The following is a 24,413-nucleotide window of genomic DNA, read 5'->3' as shown; positions in this document are numbered from 1 at the left end:
CACGTGGCATGCTTGGGCAGGCAGAGGAGGGAGGGAGGGGAGTGGTACACACCGCTCTCAACTCTGGAGTTACTGCTTTAAAGGGAGGAGGTGGGGGGGGATTTCAAAAGGGGGAAAAAAAGAAAACAACAAAAAACAGCAAAAATCAAGTGTTTCAAGGATGCGGACCAGTTTCCTTACACCACTAAAAGTGGTTTCTTTAGGAAAAAAATAATCCAAGGCTCTAAAATATGGAACAGAGGACTGTTTTCAAGGCGTGGTGTAACTGTGTGCACGTAGCTTGCCACACATCCCAGATCGAGACCTCAGCAAGCACCAGGGAAACCCAAGTGTGGCCAGAGGAACTTCCCCAGGCAGCTGCACTTGTTTTCATTGGTATGGCTTAGCCCCTCCCAACTGGACCAGTGGGGAGCGAGATGGGAGTCAGGCTCTTAAAGTTAGTCCAGAAATTCGTGGAGTTACAGATGTCTCCACTTACCCTTTCTATTTTTGTACGAGTTCTGCAGAAATGCTGTAATATTGCTGTTACTCCAAGAACAGAAGAACTTTTGAAACTAGTTATCCACCTTAGAGAAGAGCTGCAATGCTTAGCAAATGCTGCAGAGCTGGAAGAGCAGCTTCGTGAAAATACGGTTCCTCAGATAAGAGAGTTAAAAGCACTTTGCACTATTATTTTTACCATAGGAAGTTATTTTTTTCCCCAGACTGCAAGCTTGGAAAAACTGAACTTAAGGTGGTTTCTTTAATTGAGCTTTGTTTTAATTTTGGGTTACGCTGAGACTGTCTTGCAATGTCAGCTGTGATAATTGAACTGGATAAACTTTCTTCGGATGAGAGTGAGAGCAAAAAGGATTCCAAGCCAGATTTTAAGGAAGGCAAATTGAGTGAGTTCTGTGCCGAGTATTGTGGGTTTCAACTTCACTGCTCCCATTCTGCACCAGCTGGTAAGCCTGCATTTATATCAACTGTTTCCTTAAGCTCTGTGTCTATTTACTCATATAACGTGTTGTGGGTCAAGTGTAAGACTGAGAACGCAGGAAAGGCTTTGCTGTCATGTGTAGGCAAGCCAAAGTCATTTTCCTTGCCAGTGAAGAGAATAACTTACAGCTGATTCTTTAATAATATTTTCAGAGTCTTCTGAGCACTCTAGTGAGAGCTGAAGAGACTGTTAGTTTTTCACCATCTGGATGGTGAACTGTCTGTGTGAGATATTGTGGCTCTGAAGTTAGGGCAGTCCCAGCAGCTGCACTGGCATGACACAGGCAAGGTGTAGATACAAGCTGTGCCTGCTAGTGCTTAACACCTTGCCCTCTTCTTTCCTCTGAGATTTTTCATCACATCAGGGTTTGTAAAGAGGGAACTGGGTCTGTTGCAATGCTCTTTCATGACCAGTGCAATTTGTTTGTAGCTTTTGCTTTGTGGTAGGTGTTAACATAGGCTGGAGTAGTGATAGCAAGAGGAGATGCTCCAAAATGCCAGCTGAACGAGCACCTTGAACTTCCCTGAGCTATCAGACATGGAAACATACTTGTCAACGGTTTACGGGCTGGTTCGGCCCGGTTCCGTGACTAGAAGGGCGGAGGGATCCGCGGATCCGCGCCCCCGGAAAAAAAAGAAAATAAGGGACCCCGAAATAATTGAAAACAGTGGCAACAATCTGAGGTAAAACAAAGTAATTTACTAAATATGGTATCAACAGAATTTTATAAGGAGAGAGAATGTGAAATTGATGGTGGATCGGCCTTACCACAACGCTGAGATGAGAAGCGCAGGCAGAGAAGCGCAGGCGAGAAGCGCAGGCAGAGAAGCGCAAGCGAAGCAGCGCAGGCAGAGAAGCGCAAGCGAAGCAGCGCAGGCAGAGAAGAGAGCATCAGGTGACCTTGCCGGGAGTTATATCTCCTCGCTGACCGCAAAGCCCCCTGGGGAAACGTAGCTGCTCTTCTCCGCTGGACAGGCACCCGGAACTTGAGCATCAGCAGTCAAACCCCCAGTACATTGCATGATGTTATGATGTGGAATACCGATAATGAAAAATCATGAAACCATGACAATACTGTATGTAGTTGCCTTGGATTTGCTAATGTTACTGTGGCTGACTAGTGCAATCTCACTTATTTCCTTAAAACTTCCTTAAAGTAGTGGATGGTTGTAAATTTAGCAAATACCTTTAAGAATGGCTACTCTGATTGCTCGTGGGACAACATCATATATTGTGACTTGAACAGTTCCCATAGGATATTCTGAGTTTTATTGTGTTTTCATTTGTTTATGATCACTGGAACAAAGGGCAAGCAAGAAAAATGAACAGTATCTTGCACATAAGCAATGCTTTATCTTGTGACAGAACAATTTGCAGTCAAAGATTGCAACTTATGCTCTGCTGAAGTAAATGACTGTTTAAATAATTGATGTCTTCAACAAACATTTTGAAATCTGTGACAAACTTTTGGAACAGTTCTTATAATTCAGTTTTTACATAAGAAAATGGGTAGGTGGTTGGGATGTCATATCTATTCTCTTGCTAGAACAATGACTGTCTTATGCTTTTCCTAATAGATATTTAAAAAAAAAAATTCTTGTAAAGCCTTCAATAAATCTTATATACTTGGAAAACAACTTCTGGAAGCTTGGCATATCTTTGCAAGCTCAGGAATCATGCGTCTGTCTGTTCCCTGGGGTGTTGTAACATAATTTGAAGGTTACCACTCCTATTCCAAAGAAGCTGTCTAGTGACTTATGCTTGTGCTAAGTGATGTACTTAGCTACTTCCACTAAATGCCCAAGTAATCTGCTGTAGTCTATCCCATCAATCAATTGTAAAATGAAATTCCAACCTGAGCAGCATACTGCTTGTGAAACTACATCATTAAGTTCTGCAGGAGAGACTGGAAAAAAATAAAATAAAATAAAATCTCCTTGTGGGAATCTTCCTTTTGGAAATGTTTTCTTTTTTGGGGAAAAAAAAATAATAATAATTTTGCAAATACTTATGTTGCAACCAGGAACAGAGCTATTGATTATCTTTGAGTTATGGGTAATTTTTTTTTGTTTTTGCATAGGAAGAATCAGATAAAGATGGGTACTTTTATGAATGGTGATTTTAAGCAAATGCAGCCTGACTTCTGTTTTTCTTCTTTTACTTTTTAGTGTTTGAAGTAGGCAAGCTGTTTGTAGCTTTCGTTCTTGCACTGGCTTAGCTGAAATCTGAATGAAACAGGGTCCTGCTGGGCTCCCAAATGTCACTTCCTAGAAGGAACTTCTACTTACTCGATCATAGCCACTGATAAAAACTGTTTGTTTATTTTTTTGATTGATCCTGTTTCTTCAAGAACGGGCTGTTTTTCAAGCAGTCGTGTTTCATAAGCAAATGAAAGAGCTATGAAAACATCAGAACTCAGTGTAAACCTAGAAAAAGGATTGGAATGATGCCCTTTTCTGCTGTTCATATTTGTGTTTAAGAACTTCTCATTATGATTTATCATGCTTCTCTAAGATTATTTTGTTTACAAAACAGATTTCAGTATACAGATATTGTCACTCAAGAAAGCATTTTCCTGTAGTACTGAGGGTTTAATTCTGAACATAATGCTCAACAGTGCAGATGCAGAGAAGTGAATGCTCTGGCAATGTTAAGTGGTATCCTGAAATAGTATGATGTTCTATGAATGGGAAATGGAAATGTCATTAGGAGACCTGATGTCTATTCAGAGTTACTGGGGCATGAAAACATTAACATCATCTTGTTCCTTTTTTAACTAAAGTTGTAGTAATGGGATATAAATGCTAAATTACTTTCCTATTTCTTCTTAGATAGGAAATGTTATGAAGAAACTTGACTTACTGCACATAGATCAGTCTTTAATACTGATGTCAGTACTAATCCTAATGCCTTTTATTTGGGGTCTGTAAGTGTGTCAGAATACACTGCAGCAAGTAATGCACTAGAATATAAACTACAACACTGTTAAACTACTCTTCTGTGTGCCCTGTTTTTTCCGTGCAGGGCACTGTAGAAATATTTGGGGGTCGATCACTTGCAGTGTAATATTAGACAGTTTCAAAAGAAGAAATCTTGAAACACGTGGCTGACCTTGTTTTATTCATGGGGCATTCTGTAAATGAATGACCAGTGTTGGTTCCCATGGCACTCAGGACAGCTGGACTCTGGGTGAGCATTGGAATGGAGCAGTGATACTTGGAGGCACAGAAGATGATGATGTGGGTCGATGGTTTTTAAAGATGTCAAACAGTCTTGGGAAAGAAATGAAGCTTTTTTTAAAAAATTTATTTAAATGCTGTCTATCCTGTGTAGAATTCTACTTCAATACATGATAATGTGAATGTTAGTGTTGTAGCTGCAGCAGTTTGTCGTCTTCAATGGCAAATGAATGCTATTTGAGATACAGGAACATGGGGTATGAGCTTTTGCATTTGCCATGACATAACTTCTTCCAGGACCTGGTTTATTCACTCTTCAGACTTCTCGCAAGAAGCAAAACTATTCTGAATATTCCAGCTGTAAATATTTGCACAGACTCAGAACTTATCACTGATAGATGATGTCCTGTCTCATCTCTCGTTATCCTGGAACATCCAACCTACATGGCCTTTATCTCCTCTTCTGATTCTAAGAAAAAAAAACACATTCAAACATTTCTCCACAGATATTCTAGTACATTTCTGAAGGTAGCTTTGTCACTTATTTTAGTTACAAAAAAAAAAACACCATAAATGGAGTCTTAGTATACCATAACTGGCAGTGGCTGGGTGTGAGTATAGCATTTGGACAGTCCTGAAATTAGATGTGTTCATCAGGTGACTTTAATACTGCAAGTACAGAGAAATCTTCAAACAAGTTCTGACAAATCTTTGGGAAGAAAGAAAAAAGATTAACAGCTAGGGAAAGATATTTTTCTGCCTTTCTTGTGATCTCTTCTACCAAACAGCTTTTTTAGGAAGAGATGTGAAAGTCATTTTCCAGAGGAAAATATCTTATTTTTTCGGAAGCTATTTTTTACTAGTAGTTTGCTTTTTTTGTTACGAATATCCCAGATGCTTTATGCAGATATAAAAGGATCAAAACTAGTTATTGAACTCAGCCTTAAAAGGGTTACACTTGAAAAATAAAGAACGCATTCTTGCATAATTCTCTGGATAATTCAGATGGCACGAGAAAATCACAGCTGGGCTAACAAGGAGCTTAAAGAAAGGAAAAAGGGAGTTATTGGACAGATGCTACAACTGAGTAAATGCTTTCAGGTCTTTAGTTCATATTTTTGTGTCCATGTACTAGGTGCTTATATGTTGTAACAACAGTTTTAGCAAAGTTTAAGAGCTAAAAAACTACTGAGAGCTGGAAAAGCAGTGGGGAATTATTCAACTTCCCTATAGTTATGTCTCACTTTTCCTTTCTAAGATGCTTCTAAGAGGCAGCAACAGACTGAACTGAATGCTTGCTGCCATCTCTTTTGGTAACCCGCCTAGACAGCTTCTCACTTCTTTCTGATATCAGCTGAAACTATAATGCAAATTGGTGGATGATTGTCTCTGAATGGAGCATTTCTTTTAATGGAATGGAAATCACTAACAAGAATTTTACAGGGTGAAAAATCCTAAATCTCCAGATTCCTCTTTATTGCAAAGCCTTGTGAACTTTCTCCCTAAGCCTCTGCACCCCTTGCTTTAATAGATGGCTGTCTTTGCTGAAACTTCAGAGAGATCCTTAGTGAAACTCTGCTAAACCACTGTCTCCTATTCCTGAAATTTAGAAGGTGGTTTCTGAATGAGATTTTTTTCATTCCCTTTATTTATGTTTTGGAAAGTGCTTGGTTTGCATTGTAGTGTCTGGAGAACTGATAAATAGAACTGATAAACCAGAGCCTTTTGCATAAATCACCTCGACCACACCACTTACTTGCCTCAATGACTCACTGTAGGATTACATAGTAAAACCAAGAGAGCAGACACCATATACAGAACACTGTGTCTAATAGTTACAATGCAATTGAAGGTCACTATCTTGAAATACTTTCTGGATGTAGCTGCAGTGCAATGCAGAATCGAAGCTCAAAACACCTACACCAGCCCACTTTTTGAAACTATTTAAATGTCCATGTGAAACGAACAAATCATCAGTTGTTAGTTTTATTGTTATTAGTAATAATTGCACAAAGCTTAGGTACTATTTCTCTGTATTTTTCTTCTTATCCTGCTGTCCACCAAAAGATCAGGGTATATGGTTTTCCTTCATTTCAAGAAGGAACTGAGATCTTGTCAGACCAACAGTGGAAGGCCAATATTGAGAAATGACCCTTGAACTTGTTCCATAGCCAGCCAGCACTTAGCTGAAAGCCACCAAGAAACAAGGAATTCAGGAGTACAGAAGCTCTGTGGGTTATTAGTTTCCTAGCTGTAGTGTAGCAACATGCATCCCATTATTTCTGATGGCCAGCAGAATAATTATCCACCCTTCCCAACATTATCTTGAATTCTCACTGTGCCTTGGAGGCAGAACTTCTTATGTCCTTGTTACTAAATAACGTGCTGTTATTTCCCAAGAGAAATGGCCCTCTTGTACAGTGACTGCAATTAGAGAAAAAACGGGAAAAAAACGGTCCATGTGCTCACTTGAAGTGAGGTTATAAAGTACATCCTCAGTAGAACTTACAAGTATCCATCTTTTCTGCTACTCATCCTAAAGATGTACTAGATGTGCACCTGGAAGACAGTTCTCTTTACCACAGTCCTCTGTGCCAAAAGGTTTGTTTATAACATACAAAATAAGCCTGTAGCTAATGAGCAATGGGGAGATCACACAGAGGTCGAGTGTACAAAGGCATTCACCTCTGCCCCTCTGAGTCATGATTGTGATCTTCACATAGCTAAAATAAATGTAAACTAAGCTGGATAAACTTAATTTCTCTCAGGGGCATCATTTCTCTTCTGTGCTCTTCCTTCCCCTAATGAGATATTTACTTTCAGTTTGAAGTTGGAACTCTTGAGTAAAAATACTTGTCCTATTTTCCAAATTCAGTAGTAATAGTAGCATGTCTACATAAAGAAAGCTGCCCTCGTAGAAACTACTAAAACTTTTCATTGTTTGAAAGATGAAGTCAATATTTACAAGACATTACTCTAAACTCAATAACAAAGGTTAAAAAAAAAAAAAGGGGAGTAACAGTCAAGCCTGAGCAATCTTCTTGTACCAATCTGTATCTCACAGCTGCAAAAGCTGACTATAGCAATGGAATACTTGTTAGCAGAAGTAAGGCTATATGCTTAATTTTCCCCTTTAAGTAATGACTTTGTTGAGAAACAGGTGTCCAGCATGCTACAGTATGCAAGATGAAAACACAGATGGGAAGTCACTGAGGTGTATAAGGTCTTAAAAACTGAAGTCTGAAAATGTTTCCATGTGCTATTAGAATGACAAATGTCTTCTTGTGGCCCTAATTTTTAAAGACTAAGCCTGAAGTTCTTGAGTGTTATACGTAAAGAGGATGTGTCGATGGTATGTAAAGAAGGGCACTACTCTGGCAATGTAGGGTATGCTTGTCTTCAGTATTTGAATGCTGTTTACTATGAAATGTGACAGCAACGTCTAGACAGGGTGAAGTGAGATGACAGATGATGTCTGTACATAGTCAAAATGCTTTTGTTTAGAATTAGTTTCAGTTTCTTACTTTGTCTTAAAGCAACTTACAACTGGTTTTCTGTTACGCCATCCCAAATGTACAGAAATTTCACTTGATCTTTCTACTACTTCATGTCTTTTACTATACTCACAGCTAATCTGATTTAAAAAAAATATATATAAGCTTTCTGAAAACACTTGTTTAGTAATACTTAGAAACGACATTATGGGAGAGATAGTTACACGCAGTTATCTGTGTAGGCAACAGAATGTTTTAAATAGAGTTTTGAGTGGTGCTGGAAGAGACGAGTGTACTTTTCTGAGAGTACATAGCCAAATTCTTTTTCACTAAAATCCACTCTTTTCTGGTAAAATACTAAACAGAGATTGTAACATTAAGAGTTGTGTTTGCATATGCAGAAGCATTAGTAATTATTTAGATTTCTATCATATTTATGCTTCCAATTTTGGGATAGAAATGGAGGAGTGTTGCTTAAGTCTACACGAATCTCTTGAGCCAGTGCAATTGTGCCAAATCTCTTAAGTTATGTATATGTTATAAAAATAATTAGCTCCAGGTTTTTGTTTTAATGTTTTAAATGAACGTTTAAGGTGACTGTTTTTAAAATAAATGCCTTCTGTTCAACATCAAAATCTAAAGAGATTGCACTCCAGTACATCTTAAATTAGATTATGTATCAGAAATTCTTCAAGTCAGGGCCTTCCTTATTTTCCTTCTGTTCTTTTATTTTGCTCTATTACGTGGTATAATTTGTGAAGACACGTTGTACTCAGTTGCTTACATTTAGAAAGTTATTAACAAGAAAGGCAGTAAAATACTGTTTTGCTGATGTGATTCTGAAGAACATAATGATGTGCATTATCAATGAGCTTGGTAAGTCCTACCTAAGCTCTAGGATGCAAACTAATTTCCTCAGTACCTTCTTGCATAATTAGAAATGAATAATTTTCTCATACTTTTTTTAGGAAGAAAATTCTCATCTTTATCAGCAAGCTTTTTGGAGTTTATTGTCTGTATGCTTTCTAGTAGTTGCTTAAAAATCCTCTTTTTCTCACCTTTTTTTTTCCCAGTCTTTTCCTTCAAGGAAAAGGAATAACAGCTGAAATTATTATTCAGTCATTACGGATACGAAGTTTTCTTGCAGGTATCACACTGGGCATGGCACTGGGACTGTGAATAAGAGGTTAAAACACACTTCTGCTTTCCCTGTCTAGCCATGGATAAGTGTCTAAATACCAGAATTCCCTGAAGTCATTAAGACAACCTGGAGACTATTCTGCAAAGTTTTTCTCAGTTCATCTTTGAAGATCTCTGCTGTTTATGTTCCAGACATTTTGATGTTGACATTCCAAAGCTGCTCCAATCTCCCTACATTCAAAAGTTTTAAATTCTGGAAGACTATATAGTACTCCAGGAGTCTGCAGTGGTCATTTGTTTACTGAATCTCTTCTTCACTTCAGCCTTGTGCTGCTGAACGTGGGTTCTGATGGGCCATTTAAGTGAACAGCCATCAGAATCCTGTGTTGCTGTTTCAGATTTATGCTCAAGATTCCAGTTGTCAGATTCTATTTTGCTCAGGAGTGAGATATATGAGGTCTGCATGGCTTCTCTCCCAGTATTCTCACAAAGGCAAATTCCATTAATGCAGCTTTAGAGACAAACTTAATGAATAGAGTCCCTTGGACTGTGAGCCTCGACAAGAAAAAAGGGTCCTTTCTATTCCATGGTATTTTGACACGGGATTCATGCCAGTTATTTTTGGAAATGCAGTACCTGATGTATTCAACTTGATGTTAATCAAGAATATAATTACATTCATCTGTGTTTTCTGTTATTTTATCTAATTTGAAAAAATGCACAGACTCTAGAAGCTGTGTCTGAGAAAACAAACTGAGCATTGAAGCAGAGAGCGTACTTTTGCTGTAACATTTGTGCTGGCTATTGTGGCTTTGTGGTATGAGATGCTGATGGTCCCTTCTCCTTCCTGTTGACTAAACTTAGTGTTACATTTCAGGAACGAAGAGTAGTAAAAATAGCAAGCATATTCTGGGTAGCACTGATATTTTCTTTCTTTCTGTTAAAAAGACAAAAGATAGAGTCATTCAGGATTAGGGAACTTTCTGTGCGTCTGTGTGTATTTTGTGCCTTTTTCATTTGTTTATGAAAGCCCGAGGAGGACATAAATCTTCAAATGTCAAGGATCCTCAAAACTTAGACAGGGGAAGCTTATTTCAAATGTTGCATCTTGTTCTTGAGAGGGATTTGGCCTTGTTCTCTGATTTTAACTGAATCGTGTAACAAATGTTCTTTGATATTATTTTCCTTTATTTCTGGAAGAACACAGTTCTGTCATTAGCACACTTTTCACACAGGATGTGTTACTGGAATGTTCAGTCACATTGGGAAAGAAATAGTGGTGTACAGATAGTTATCCCATTTTTAGACCCAATGTCAGCCTCAAATCTTTAATACAATTTGTTTCCCCTGCTTTCCCTTTGTAGTGTTACAGTGGACCTAAATTGAAAAGTACTACTTCCATTTTCAGGAAACTCTGTTTCTTAATCTTTATTTCCTTCTGATTTTCTTTCCTTGACAGGGATCTCTGTGGGGAATTGTTAGCTATTCTGTCCTTGATAGAGCTTATAGGAATTTCCCTGCCTATGTCAACAGTCCACACGTTTGGTATCCTGTTTCTGTGTTTCCAGTCCCTCCTTGAGGATATCCTACCACTTGATCAGAATTAGCAGTGCTGAAGTCCTGCAGGAGGGATGGCACCAAGCTTAAGAAAATGAGTTGTCAGATTCACAAATACAGAGTTTAGTCACTCGAAATAGAATTTCCCAAACCACTGCTTTTAGCCAGATAAGTGTGGTAAAATGAGGTGAAAGAAGTCTTGAGGCTGGTTCCAGCCTTTGAAAATGATCTTATGATTGGCGCTGAAAAGCCTCACAACTGATTTTGACTCTCTTCTCTGTAGTTCATATTTCTCATTTCCATACCCCTGTTTCTCTCTTTCTCTCTCATTCTTCTTCGTGGTCTGAGCGTGTTCTCTTCTCCTTTTTGATCTATTCAACATATAGCACCTGGAACTTCCCCTCTACTCAGATTCCCAACCTTTTCTTGACCTTTGCAAAAAGGTATCCTCATTCATCTTTCTGTCAGCATTTTGTATTTCATCTTGTTTGTGAACTTGCACATTCCATATCTGGGTGTTGTTTTTTTTTTTTAGCATTCGTTCCGTCACTTGTTCCTTTATACCTCTCAGTTTTGGAGTCACAACTTTTCCAAATATATCACATGCTTCAAGCATCCATGTTTAGTTCCTTCCTTGAAATCAAATGCTTAACTGTACCTTATTTTTTTTTTCCATGTTTTTATGGTCTCTTCTTCACACTTATTGCCTCATTTTTAAAGCTCTATGAAATTATATTCTTAATATATCTATTCAGCCATAAAAGATCTGCTACCTATGTAGCTTTAAACGCCTTTAGTACCAAGGGATATTTTCTTTGGCAATTTTTGGAAAACTGTGGATACTCAGCAATAATAATAATCCCACCGTTTAACCTCTTCCTGATTTTGAATGGAAATGGGACCACTTAGCATTTCTGAAAAAAAGAGGTCCCAACTCATTTTCCCAATACCATGAAGTAGCTGATGAGACCTAAATTTTGTACAGCTGTTTGTGGGTTTTAATTTTAAAGATCTGCACACACGAGTATATTTTCTACTGTTCTAAAACTTTATTATCCACTGGGTACTTCTTATAAAGTTTAATGGATATTCTTCAGTAAGAATAAGGTGTCCAATACCTTCTAATGCTAGACAGCAAAGATATTTCTAAGGTACCGGTGCCTTCTTTGCATAATGGCAAAAATAAACAAGGAATTGGGACATAGTCTGTCAAGTACAAAAAGAAGGCCAGAATTGGAGTTACAATGCCTTTTTGACTTCACTAGTAATAAGCATTTCCTCTCTTTATCTGTCATATTCAAAAGTGGCACGTTAAGGATGGGGAAGTTGTTCTGCCTCATGTAAGGCTGATGGTTCACAGAATTACACCTGTTTGCTTAAAATGGAGGGATTTATTTTGAAGTTATAATACAAACGTGCAGAATTTTAATTCCTGTAGAATAATCAGAATGAAGTTCAACTGTGAGCATAAAAATTGTCTGAACTGTAAAGGTGAATCACTTGTGAGAAGCGACTTAGGGAAATAAAAACAGAGAACTCAAAAGTTCCACCTTCATAAGGGAAAATCTTTGTGTAATAGTCATTTACTGATACTCCTATCCTTTAAGCACTAATCTTTCTGTTAAAAAAAAAAAAAATAGCAACTTTAGTCATTTGTAAAGGAAGTGATGAAGTGAGTTTCAAAGGAAGGTTTTGACTCTTGTTATAGAAATGAAAATTGATTTTGGGGGAAGGGAGGGAGAAGGAAGAATACTTGCAGATAGGTTTGCAGAAATTAATTTCTAAGAGCCTAGAGTGCAAAGATGGCTGAGCCTTTCCTCCTAAAAAGATGAGGGGAGAGAAGCAAGAAATCTTTTGGATGTTCCTAGCTTGTGACAATGTGCTTTTGAGGCATTTTATGTGGTGATTTGAGGTGTTGTTAAAACCTGGAACAAGTTGTGGTGCATACATTTACATATTGCCTTTGAGAACAGATAGGGAAGGCAAGCACTTGGCACTTGTCAGCAATCCTTTGTTCCTTGCAGTGCATGCAATGAGTTTGTGAAGGACAGGTGTGGGTGCAATTGTGGCTCTGGATTTATTACAGCAAGCAATATAGCCGTATGTACAAAGGGTCCCTCTCACCATTTCAAAAGATATTTCAAAGCAAGGCATATAACAAAAACTGATGAACGTTACAAACGTGAAGCCACCACACATTGCAAGTTGGCTTGTGAGCTTTGTTCAAGCTGCCCTCCCAAAGTACTTCTGATGATAATGCCACAAGTTGAAAAATGTTATGGGGCCTCCTCCTTTTTTTTTTTTTTTGCCATTTCAGGGCAGAAGTTTTCTTAGCTTGGTTGCTGACAGCAGGAAGAAGCAGCCTTAAAATGTTGCTTGAATACCTGTGGGAACACACCAGATTAGTAGTTAAATAACAAAGCTTCTGCTTCTTTTTCATCTCAAAAGACGACTTTTTTTTTTTTCTCCTGAATTCACAGTTATGTGCACACATTCTGCATAGTACTTTGCTCATAACACAGTGCTTGGCACTGTCTAAAGCTGTTGTGCTTCTTTTTTGCACAGCACTGCGTATCTGAAAGATGAAAAGGTTATTGAGCAGCCTGGCTGCACCAGCTCTTTGTTTCTGCCTCTGCACTGGCACACACCAGCACTGGCTCTGTGGCTGCTTGTTTGAGAAAGCCTGCTTTCTGCACTGTTGGCTTTGGGTTGTTGCAGCACAACATAAGGATATGATGTAAGTTGAAATTGCACCTGTTTTATTTAGAATATCAGTTAATGCTTGAAAGCTTCCAGCAGCTAATAGTTTTACTTCAATAGTGTACTACAGATGTATTGCATCTTGAAATTTAAATTCCTTTATTGGTTATTCTGTCCTGAAACTTTGATTCCAACAGCCACAAAAAAGACGAACCTTACAGAGTTGGTCAGGAACTAATCATCAAAACTTGGTCTTTAAATGAGAGACTAAATAAGCAAGAACATCTGATGGTGAGACTTAACTTGATCATGCTCTTGTAGCACGTGCTTGTACTAACATCCTATATCAACATTCTGATGTGTGTAATAAAAATAGTCACAAAGTGTAGCAGAAGGAGTTGTTAACATAGTTATCAAAGTTTGACTACTTCTCATGAAAATTTTTGTTCTATGAAAGCAGATAGTGAAAGTAACGTTCTTTAAAGGCAGAGTATTGGTGTTTGCTGCCTAGAATATTTTCTTCAAAAAATATTTAAAAGCTCTAAGAAAAATAGTTTATAGGTTTTTAAGAAAGATAACTGGTTAGAAATTGCAGTTTTCAAGGAGGGCACCAGCAGTGAATGTTAATTGAATCTGTGGTTCGTTACAACTTCTGTTGTTTAAAATGCCTTTGCAATTCTAGCCCACACAAGAAACAAAGATTTGCAAAAATACCTTCTGGACAATACCAAGTTTTAATGATTTTTCTTTTTTTACCAGCCTTTTGCAACATGTCTGGTTTGACAAGAAAAGTAGTCATTGATGTAATTTATTTTAAAAATGATTCATTTTAAAAAAAAGTCTTCATTTCGGTGAGGGGGTGGCTCAGCTGGAAAATAGTTGAAAGCTGGTTGACTTAATACTTAGGCAGCCATACTCTGAAATGCGTAGGGCTTTGTGTGACACAACTTTCCTTCTATACTATGCACTGAATCAATGCTGCTCTGGCAGTACTGCTACTCCTATAATCCCAATTCACATTTGTATAAATGCAGAAGTAATTAATATTGAGCTTATAGGGTTTCCAGTGTTTTCTTAACGCGGCAATAGTGCTGTTATGGTTGCACTGTAGATCAAATTTATAGAGGATATTGCTGCATATTTTTAAACATATCGCTCAGATCAGAAGTTATCTCTTAGTATTAAAGTCTTTCAAAACTACCGAGTAAAAATGCAGAGTTTTCTTCCAGATGAACTTGGTAACTCAGTGTAAACTGCTCAGAAGAAAAGCCAGAAAGTAGTGAGGAAGCTACTGGTGGTGATGATGGAAGCACATATTCAGTACTGAAAACATGAGCCCACGGTGTCTGTAAGAAAACTGGCCTGTTATTTGTATCTCAGTGGTTTCACAGAATCACAGAATTGTAGGGGTTGAAAGGGAACTCTGGAGATGGAGACCACCCCCCTTGGGTTGCTGATGCTGAAATCGGTCATTAAAAAGAGATGGCATTGTGTCACTTCGTTATTGAACTATATTTATTCTTTTTACTTTTACTAATGCTGGAAGCTCCCTTTGATTCACTTTACTAGAAATGGCTGTGTAAATATGGTTCTTGTGAGATGTTCATCCTCTGTTCTCATCGTGTGTTCCTCCCGTACACATAAAAGTGATCAATGCAGACATAACTTCATGCCTAATTTCTTCTCATCTTGTGTACTCCTACATCAGTAACTTTTGACTCGCATTTTTTTCTTCATTTACATGATGAGAGATTTGTACCTTGAAATATGAAAATACAGATCAATAAGCTCTGGGTAAAATGTGCATTGCTTGTTTTGTGTTTGCAGTATCACTGGTTCATCTTTTATGCAAAATTGTTGTTATGAGGACCAAAAGCTCAGACTTCGCTTCCTTGCAGTTTCTGAACAGTGAGTTGCACACTCAGCTTATCTGCAGTACAAACACAGCATTTTTCTGCAGGCTGTGTTTGGACAGGCTAGGTACTCAGTCTAACAGCAAGAAATGAAATTGGCATTCTCAGTCAGAGAGACTACAGATTTTTGTGATAGGTACTGCTGTAGTGGTGTCTGTACCCTCAGCTTGCTGAAGCCCTTTTGCAGATCACCAGGAAAAAATCTGAGATAATTTGTCTATCAGACATGAAATTTTCATTAGGGTGAGATTAGATGCATGGGACTTCTATTGTTCACAGCAACATCAGAGAGAAAAAGCTTCCTTTGAGCAGATGCATCTTGTTGTTGCCCTGCTACTGCTATTGGTGCAGCTGCTGGCACTCACTCAAACTGCTGAAAGTCTGGTTAAAACGATGGTGACCTTATGGCAGCATCTCAGCGATTCACCTTTTGGCTGGTCATTCAATGCAAGTGTCAGTGATCTATGCATTACTTCTGAGGATAAGTCCTGTACCTCCAGCATCCCCTGCCCTAAGGGTGTGCCAGGACAGCAGCCCAGGCAGGTTCTGGTCACGGGGTTTGAGAGTTCAAGTTTTTATCTTTTAAACTTCATACGCTTCTTGTTGCAGTAAGTGGGCATTTGCACTGGCAAACCATTTGCCTTGCTAGCCGTAAGCAACAAGGTAGACTTTTCTGTGCTGATGTTCCTGCTCTGTCCCACATTTCCTTTATGTACTCATCTTCCACGATCTTCTTGTCCTGAAACCAAAGGATCTTCTCACAGCTTACAGAGTTGGAGTTCAGCATGATGCCAAGCATGTTGTTTGGCCATGAATTGATTTAGTGTGGGGGTAAGGCATCACCTAGAATAGTCCTGAGGGAGGAGGCATACTCCACTGTAATTAATAACTAGTGACCCATGTTAATTTCTGAATTGTGCGAGTGAATTGCTTGGGAGCACCATGTTGTCTGCTCAGCATGCCAGAGACTGCTCTAAGTAGCTTCCTGTGTCTCACATGGGTATTGTATAATAACAGAACCATCACATACTGGTGCCCACAATTGTTTCATTTGTTGGAGACGTGGCCTCAGGACATTGGTATGTGGAAGCCACACAGAAAGCATGCGTATTCAACCACGATGCCACTGACAAATATTAATCTTTGTTATTGAATTTCCTAATCTAGAGAGGATAGAGAAAGCACTTAAAACAACTGGGATATGCTCTTCAGAAGATTTCCAATGGGACTTGCATTGGCAAGCATACAAAATGCCAAGCATTTTGAAGGGGTGGTAGGGGTTTGGTGTGTATTTTCTTGTGTTGTTTGTGGTTTGTTTTTTTTCATTAACAGCTTTTTTTTTTTGTAAAAGACATACTGTTTACAGCATTTATGACAAAACAACAAGACCTTGGAGAAACAGATCTTGAAATGGTACTTTTCATGTCAGAGATGCTCTCCCAGAAATTGACAGATGGAATTTCTTTGGGAGGGAATAACTCGCATCTCTTGCCTGTCCTTTTTAAACTGAGTGTTTCATAAACAATCTAGGTAGTCTGATGGTTGGACTCCACTATTAGTTGAAAAATAATCTGTTTGTCTTATACCAAAAGCTTGCTTTAGCGATAGTTCCATCGCTTCTGAGTAAGGTTGCCTTTTTCTTTTGAGAATTTCAGATCTAAAGTTTGTTAATGCATTCCTTCTTCACAATGAGATGCTGAAGGATTTTAATTAAAACTCTTGCTCTTATAATTGTTTCCAGATTAAAGCGGATTTGGATGTTTTCTAACTACTGTACCACTCTTTTTTTAAAGATATTTTACAGTTCTCCACTCCATAAACTGAATGACTTTCTTGTTTAACCTAAAAGCAGAGTCTCTCGAAGGGTAAAAATATAAATGCACTTGTTTGCATTTGCATGGTCTAGGAATTGAATACGTAGTTGTTTTGATTCCTCCTTGTGTTCATCTTTAGGCACCTGGTTAATTTCACTCTTGTGATGGAAGATACATCTTTACTATTACATATTCCAGGGACAAGCATGGGGCAGAAATATACTGTATTACCTGGTCTGGTAGCTAATATCTGCACTACCCACTGCATCGTAGCTGAAAAATCAATCATCTTTTATCTGCATGTGTACATGAGCAGTTACCATTGTCCTGCATGACATGATTCTCCAAATATTTCTCATTTTCACTTTTTTTCCAGCTGGCAAATCTCTGATTGCCCTTCTCAAAATGTACCTAAATTTCATAAGACTTAACCCTTCTGAAACACTTCTTGTTGAAGTTATTCTGGCATTTTAATGGCCATTATTTCTCTTTATATTAAAACAGCTAAATATTAGAGGTTAACATATTCATTGTAATGGAGAATATTTTTCCTCTTTCATTACTTATCTAGATATTGAGTCATCTTATTTTGATTGTAAGGAGGTTTGGGAAAAATAGCTTCAGTTATTTGATCAAGCAGACTACATGTATAAACTTATTCACAACTTCATTGTAGTATTCTGATTATTTTGACAAAGTTGATATAAATATTCAACAACAAAAAGTACAGATAAGTATCATTATAATGGAAACTTACTGGTTTTATGTAGAGAAATGAATAGATACTATTAATTCCGTGAGAATTTACTAACAAAAGGCATTATACTGAATATAATTTTTCTACTACTTAAAGAACTAAATGATCCCAACTCAGTTCAAAATACTTTTTTTTGAGTGCCATCAAGACAGTTTGAAACAGCTTTATATATTTTTTTCATTTTATTTTCCCACTCACCTCTCCTAACAATAATATATTCTTTAAATTTATGTCCAGATGTGACACTAAACAAAACAAACCTTGGATTTCACTATAATATCTACAGTTCAGGTGATAAAAAGTAACCTGTGGGAGAAGCTGATGATTGCTGTTGCAATATTATGCAAACTTCTATCAAAATGTTATAAAAACAGACATATGATATAAGAGACATAAGAGCAACCAATTTTTTCAGTAACTTTTCACTTTGACAATAGATATCATCGATATGTATGCATATTCAAGGAACTCTTCCAAATAGCATTTGGGATTTGATTCTACAAACCACGTGACCTAATAGAATACACACAATTTTTGAATAAATGTTGACAGAAAACTGAAGGTTTAGAGATAAGTGAAGAATTAAATGTTAATATGCTTTAAGAAGGGCAGATATGATAAGGCAGGATGTTTACCTCCTGCCAGACAAATCAAATTACTTGAGTTTAAATAAATCGTGTATTGTGAACAAACAAGGGAAATTAATACTTAAAAGAGACAGACAATACCACCTAGTGAAAGAAGTGTAAACACAAAAACAGGACTAGAAAGAGCAAATGTTGCCATAATAGTGGATAGTGCTGCATTTATATATTATGTCATGCTTTCTGTTGAACTTGAGCAACGTGCAGAAAATAAAAGGAGAATCCTCATATTTAAAACTGCCTGTGTTTGGAAAGCAATAAGTAAAAGGGAATGTTTCAATCTACTTGTTTTTTGTTTTTTTTTAACATTGTGAACTAACTCTTACTGTGAAATTTGAATGTTTTTGTCTAAGAAGCAAGTTTTACCATTTTTCTGTACGTTGTTAAGTAATAAAAGGGGGAAATGAGCAACTTGTTAACAAACAGCTCTCACTGAGTATATGCAGTATGGCTGCTTCATATGGCAAGGACTTGGTTCTTCACTTCTATACCCACATGAAATGGGTTAATCTGAACCACCACAGCTGTAATGGTAGCCCTTCGTTTAAGGATTTTTATCCTATAATAATGCTCTTGCTCCCATTCTAACGTATTTATTTGAAGCACGTATGTTTGATCTTGAATACACTGATGTCTCCAGACACATATGATTATAGGCCTAGGGACAGTCTCTGTATTAAAAAATAAACACTGTGTTTTGTCTGGCTGACTATCAGTGGATCTCAGCCTTTGGTCCCCCGTTGCCCTTATTGTTATCCCTAAAGTCATAGCTGACAAACACAAAGAAAGTGGTGCCAAGAGTTAAGATGGGGAATGGGCAGTGGTTCAAGAAGTGCAGGTTCAAATTTGATTGTACTTGAACATATCCTTAATGTAAGTTTTTCACTGAATTTTGATTGGCCTGTAGTTTTGTAGGTCTCAGAGCTGGCTGTGTTGCTTCTTCTTGGCTCCCTCCTGAAACCAGAGAGTTATACCTACCAATGTAGGATGTGTTGTATTAATGAATGTATAGCATTAGATAATGGGCATTGATGAAAGCTTGATTTTAGTCAAGTTTTAGTGTTTATTGCTAAATGGTGGCTTCCAACATTTTGATATGCACAAATGAGAACTGTAGAGCAGAGTAGTCTTCTGTTCTGTGATAATAAAACCATATTAGTTTTTGAAAATTTGAATATGCCTGAGGGCAACACAGGAAAAAAAACGCTCAAGTTGTTTCTTGGGGAAAAGATTTTTAAAAACCCTTTTTTTTTTTTTTTTTTAGCTGAGATACTTCCAGCTATCTTTTGAAGTTAGAAGAACAATACTAGAATACTGAAATACAAAATCCAGAGCCACGCTGTTTATGACAGAAAATGTCCTATTTATGAACATATAACTTTTTGTTCTCATATAAGTCTTTTTGAGAGAAAGTAAAAGGTATAGTTAAATTTTTATATCTAAATTAAATGGACCTTTCTTCATAGCAGAATAACATTTTTTTTTCTTATGGCAACGAAAACATTAGCCATTTCTAGACTAACTTATTGTGTTGGAGTTTTTTGAAAGTATTTTTTTCTAACTATTTCTTCTGTATAGTCCACCTTTGTCTGTTGGTTGTAGTTCTTGTCCTTCTTGTCTAAACAGTAACTTAATTCCATGTTGAACCAAACTGTGTACATTAGTAGAAGGCGCTTTTATAAAAGACTGTTCTTCATTTTAGTGCTCAGCTTGGCTCAAGTTTGTCTGAGTTCAGAAAATTAGGCTTATACAGGGGACAAGAGAGTATTCCATCAAGTCATTCCTGAGTTGCAGTAATTGGTTTCTGGGATCTTGATGTCTGTACATCAAGAAGCCTCACAGTTTTATAGGTCATGACAAGTTTCAATTTAAAAAATGGGCCTTAGTTATATTTTGAAAGCATTTTCATACGCTTTTTCTACAGTCTACGGTTCTGCAACATAATATTCCATCTACTGCGTGGAAGTACATCTCATTGATGTCGACAGCCTTCCTTGGCAAAATAGATTTCATAACTTCCTCTCCAGTTCACTAATGGAATCAGAGTACTTGTAGTTGGAAGGAACCTTTAGAGGGCATCTAGTCAAACTTCCCACAATGAACAGGAACACCTACAAGTTCCATCAGGTGCTCAGAGCCCCATTCAGCCTGAATGTCCTCAGGGGTGGAGCATCCACCATCTCTCTTGGCGACCTGTGCTAGGGCTTTATTATTGTAAAATAAATAAATTTTTCTTATATTCATGTCAATTATCTCCCCTAACTTCCTCCTTGCTAATAAGTTCTATTTGATACTGTTAGGTCTTATGAAGTAATAAGGACTTTTTAAAATGTTTGAAAGTTATAAAATTCTTTTTCTACAATGTGATACTGATATATTTTTTTTAATTTCTTTTTCCTCTCACTTCTGTATTAGAAGTTTCTGTGTTCCTGTTCAAGTTTGTTGCCTCCTTGTCACCTCATTGGTCAGCACTGGAAACATCATTGCCCTGTGCACTTTATACCTGCCCTTTAATTATTTTTAAGAATTGGTAAGAACCCTTCTCAATCATCTATTTTTCAGACTAAATAGTCAAAGTTCTCTCAGCCTGTCCTCATAAGGGAGATGCTCCAAGTCCTTAATCATCTTTGTGGTACTGTCTTTCTCAAACTGGACATAGCACTCCAAATGTGGCCTCACCAGGCCATCAACAGTTCAGAGAGAGGATCATCTCCCTCAGCCACACTCTTTTTAATGAACCTTGGGATACTGTTGGCTTCTTTGGTCACAAGGGCACCTTGCTGGCTCATGGCCTGTTATCTACCAGGACAGCTAGGACCTTCTCTGCAGAGTTCCTTTCCAGCAGGTCAGCCTCTAACCTGCACTGATGTGTGTGGTTATTGTGTCCTCTTTTAGACAGAGAAGCTGATGGACTTAAAGTTGAAGACTGTTATTTTTGCTGACCATCTCAAGACTATTCCTGTGATTTTTTTGCTTTTTCCATTGCTTCAGGAACACCAAAGTGGTCAAAAGAAGAGTAGGCAGAGTTGAGTAGCCCACACGGGCATCTTTTCAACCATTGCAGGGTTCACCTAATGATTCCCTGTGGACCTGCCCTTATTCGTTACTCCAGGAGAGACCTTGACCAGAGCCTGCAGGCCTTCAGGTCCCTAGAGTCGATGTGAGGGTATCCTGAAGGAACAAAAAGCGGAATTGGCTCCTTCTGAAATTCTTCCTGACCTTAGTGCCAGAAAGGAATAACTGAGGCTTTCTTCCTTGGGCGTAACTGAACTTCACTTGATAGATGTAATATTTTAAATGCTCAAGTCTGTCAGCGGTTGATAAAATGCCATCTCTGCCCTTAAAATAAACAGTAACTCTTCTGTGTTTAGTTCTTGAAGGACAGAACTGAGTACCATTAACAGTTTATGCATTATGTAAACCTCACGTTAACCTTTTAAACTTAAGATTTTCAGACTTTAAACAGTTTAGAAAATTTCTCAATAAAATTATCTGCTTTTCTTCAAGATATACAGAACACAGAGATAATTTTCTGAAGGGAACTCTTCTTTACCCACATGCTTGAAGCCTGAGCTCACTAAACTAGGCTTTTCTGTGGCTGCAAACGCAGGGTGCCTCAAACTCTGGGCCCAGCATCCATCGCCATGCTACTCGTGCTCTCACAGAGGGGTCAGTCATCTGCTGCACTGGAGCATACCTATGCACTAATAGCAGCACTGGGAGGCTGAGGTTGCAAGTATAGACCCCTACAAACTGTGCCCAAGTAAATTCAAGCCATTCAGTGGATTTTTGGATCAGGCCCAATGTACATATATAAAGCAGCCAGAGATGATTGATAATGAGATGGAAAACATTCAAGAAACCCCTGCCAGATGGTCTTGCTGATGGCTTGCTGGCAAAATGTCTGGCAACATCCAGTTCATGTTGCCTTTGAGAATAGGTGTAAAAATTAATCTTTCACATTACCATATACGTTTGAGAGGAAAAGTGTAAAAGTGGTATGACTAAGGTCTATGTGCAGGAAGGCTCTACTTCAAAGTAACCTGTAGCTATTACCTATCAACAGCTATAGCTTCAACAGCTAACTGGTGCAGTTATTCGTTCTGTAGTACTTTTTTGTGCTGTTTTTCAGATGAGATTGCATTACTTCACACTGTATTACAACATTTCCATTAAAGGCTGTCCTGAGTTAAAAATAAAATAAAAATCTCTAGTCTTTCTGGCTAATTCAGGCACAGCTGTTTATAGACTTGAGAAACTGAAGGATAAGAGATGTCACTTTGAAGTGCATGTCTTTGTTTTGGTTTGGGAAGGTCTTCCTTATGACTTCATTAATTAATCACAAAAATAAAACAGCTCTCTCTGAATCAGATGGAAAATGTATTTCCAAACTGATTTTGTGAAGTTTGGTGGCTGCTTCATGCTTTGTCTCAGTGCTTACAGATACACAGCAAAACTTCAAATACAGAATATCATGAGGACTACTGCTGAAGTCAGAATTACTTGATAAATTGAGCAGTTTAATTACTCACATCAGGCTTTAAATGCTCATTACAGTACAAAAGTCTGGTCTGAAACAACTAAATTGACCAGTACTCTTTGTACTAAGTGCCCAGATAAATGCCAAGTATTCAGTAGAAAATAGCCTTTAAACATTTTGCCTCGTTACACGCTTTGAAAATACGGATTATTTATGCTGCAGATAATTTTTTCTGAATGAAGAACTTTCTAGGAGAAGTGAAATGTGCGGTGCAGGTGGACCATACAAGAGCTTCAAATTATACTTCTACAAATAAATAAATAAAACCCCTACGCTTCGAATGATGTCTTTCTGCAATGCATGAACAAAATTCATTGATTGCTCTGGATACGTAGACGCCAGTGAAATGCTTTTAAGAACATCGGTTCTTTCCTATTACTTAGACTAACTTTTGTAAAAAAAAAAAAAAAAAAAAAAAAAAGTGAGCTATAGGAGTACCAAAACAGACTGAATACGCTGATACCCGCTGACGTTCATCAATGCTTGCTAAATGTTTATGGAGACCAAACAGTGGATGTGAGCACAGCGAGGTGGTGGGTGGTACATTTCAGCAATGGTGATGGTAGGTTACCTCTGCTGGTGGAGATTTTTACAAGCTTGTCATGACCTAGGGGTGATAAGTATGTTGAAAAATAGTGTTTTGTAGCTGAGAATTTTTTTTCTATCAAATAGCATTACGGTGCTCTTTGTACATGTTGTAGTTTCCATGGAATTGAATCAAACTCATTACTTTCAAAGTGACTTTTGTATTTATTTCTGATTCTGCAAATCTTGACATTTTTCATTTACCACCAGGTACTTACATTACTTGATTCAAAAAACTGAGTTGCCTAATGAATATTTTAGCTCAATAACAATAGTGTGATTATTTTTCTATTTGCAGAAATTTCCAGCTAATATTTTTGTGACTCTCTTAGACTATTTTCACTTCTTTAAAGTAGCTGTACACAATTTTTCTACTGACTTGATTTATTCATTCTGTGTGGTATTTCTTTTAGTAACTGATGAACCGTAGCACGCTATAAACACGTGCTCTTGGATTGTATGTCCAGTAGTACTGAGGGAGGCTTGGGTTCTTTGAGAGATTTCATGAAGCCTTGCTGTTAATCTCTGTTTAATTATAACTGTATTGTGCACGATGACTGGAATGCAGCTGTCAAAATTTCTGTTCTCTTAACTGAACTGGTGTTATGGAACAGAGAGATGGATTCACTTATAAAAGGGTGCTTCATTGCTTTTGTCCTTTAAGGAAAGTGGTTCACGATACGTTCAACTTCTTTATGACCACTGTGTTCACCCAGAGGTACTATCTCCTTTTACGTGAACTCTTGTGGTCTTGGATGAGAAGTCAAATGCCTTGAAACTTGAACTCAGAAGATCCAGAGATACGTAGGGAAAGTGGTACAACGTGTCCTCCCATAATAATGCACTGGTATTTTGTGATTCAACAGATTTATTGGAAACAAAACAAAGTTTATGGGAGCTTAAAGACCACTGTTACAAAGAGCCCTGTAAAAGATCTTTAGTGATTTTAATTGGTCTTGGAAGCAATGAAGTCACTAAACTTGGTATTTCCTCTAAGATTATCATGATCTCAGGATAATGTCACTAGAACTATTTCCATTTCTTTTCAATCCCGTATAAGGGAAACAAAGGAAAACTAAGACCAGTAGTATTATGTAAGATATACAGGCTA

General features: G+C 37.7%; 1 protein-coding gene across 2 annotated transcripts in view; it reads left to right on the top strand.

Moving 5' to 3' along the window:
* The first annotated feature begins 447 nt into the window (after positions 1 to 447).
* The window catches only part of ANO3 (anoctamin 3), a 167,304-nt gene continuing 143,338 nt past the window's right edge, over positions 448 to 24,413 (top strand). The window contains exon 1 of one of the 2 annotated variants that reach the window (XM_085223884.1): positions 448 to 944. In XM_085223884.1, the coding sequence (XP_085080010.1) occupies positions 791 to 944 (154 nt within the window). In that variant the 5' untranslated portion in view covers positions 448 to 790. The remainder of the gene's footprint in view (positions 945 to 24,413) is intronic. The other variant, XM_085223885.1, reaches the window with a different exon arrangement.

Source organism: Meleagris gallopavo, chromosome 5, assembly GCF_905368555.1.
Source record: "Meleagris gallopavo chromosome 5, MGAL_WU_HG_1.1, whole genome shotgun sequence".
Lineage (NCBI taxonomy): Eukaryota > Metazoa > Chordata > Aves > Galliformes > Phasianidae > Meleagris > Meleagris gallopavo.
Note: the sequence above shows the minus strand (reverse complement) of the source record. Positions and strands in the feature narration are given on the sequence as shown.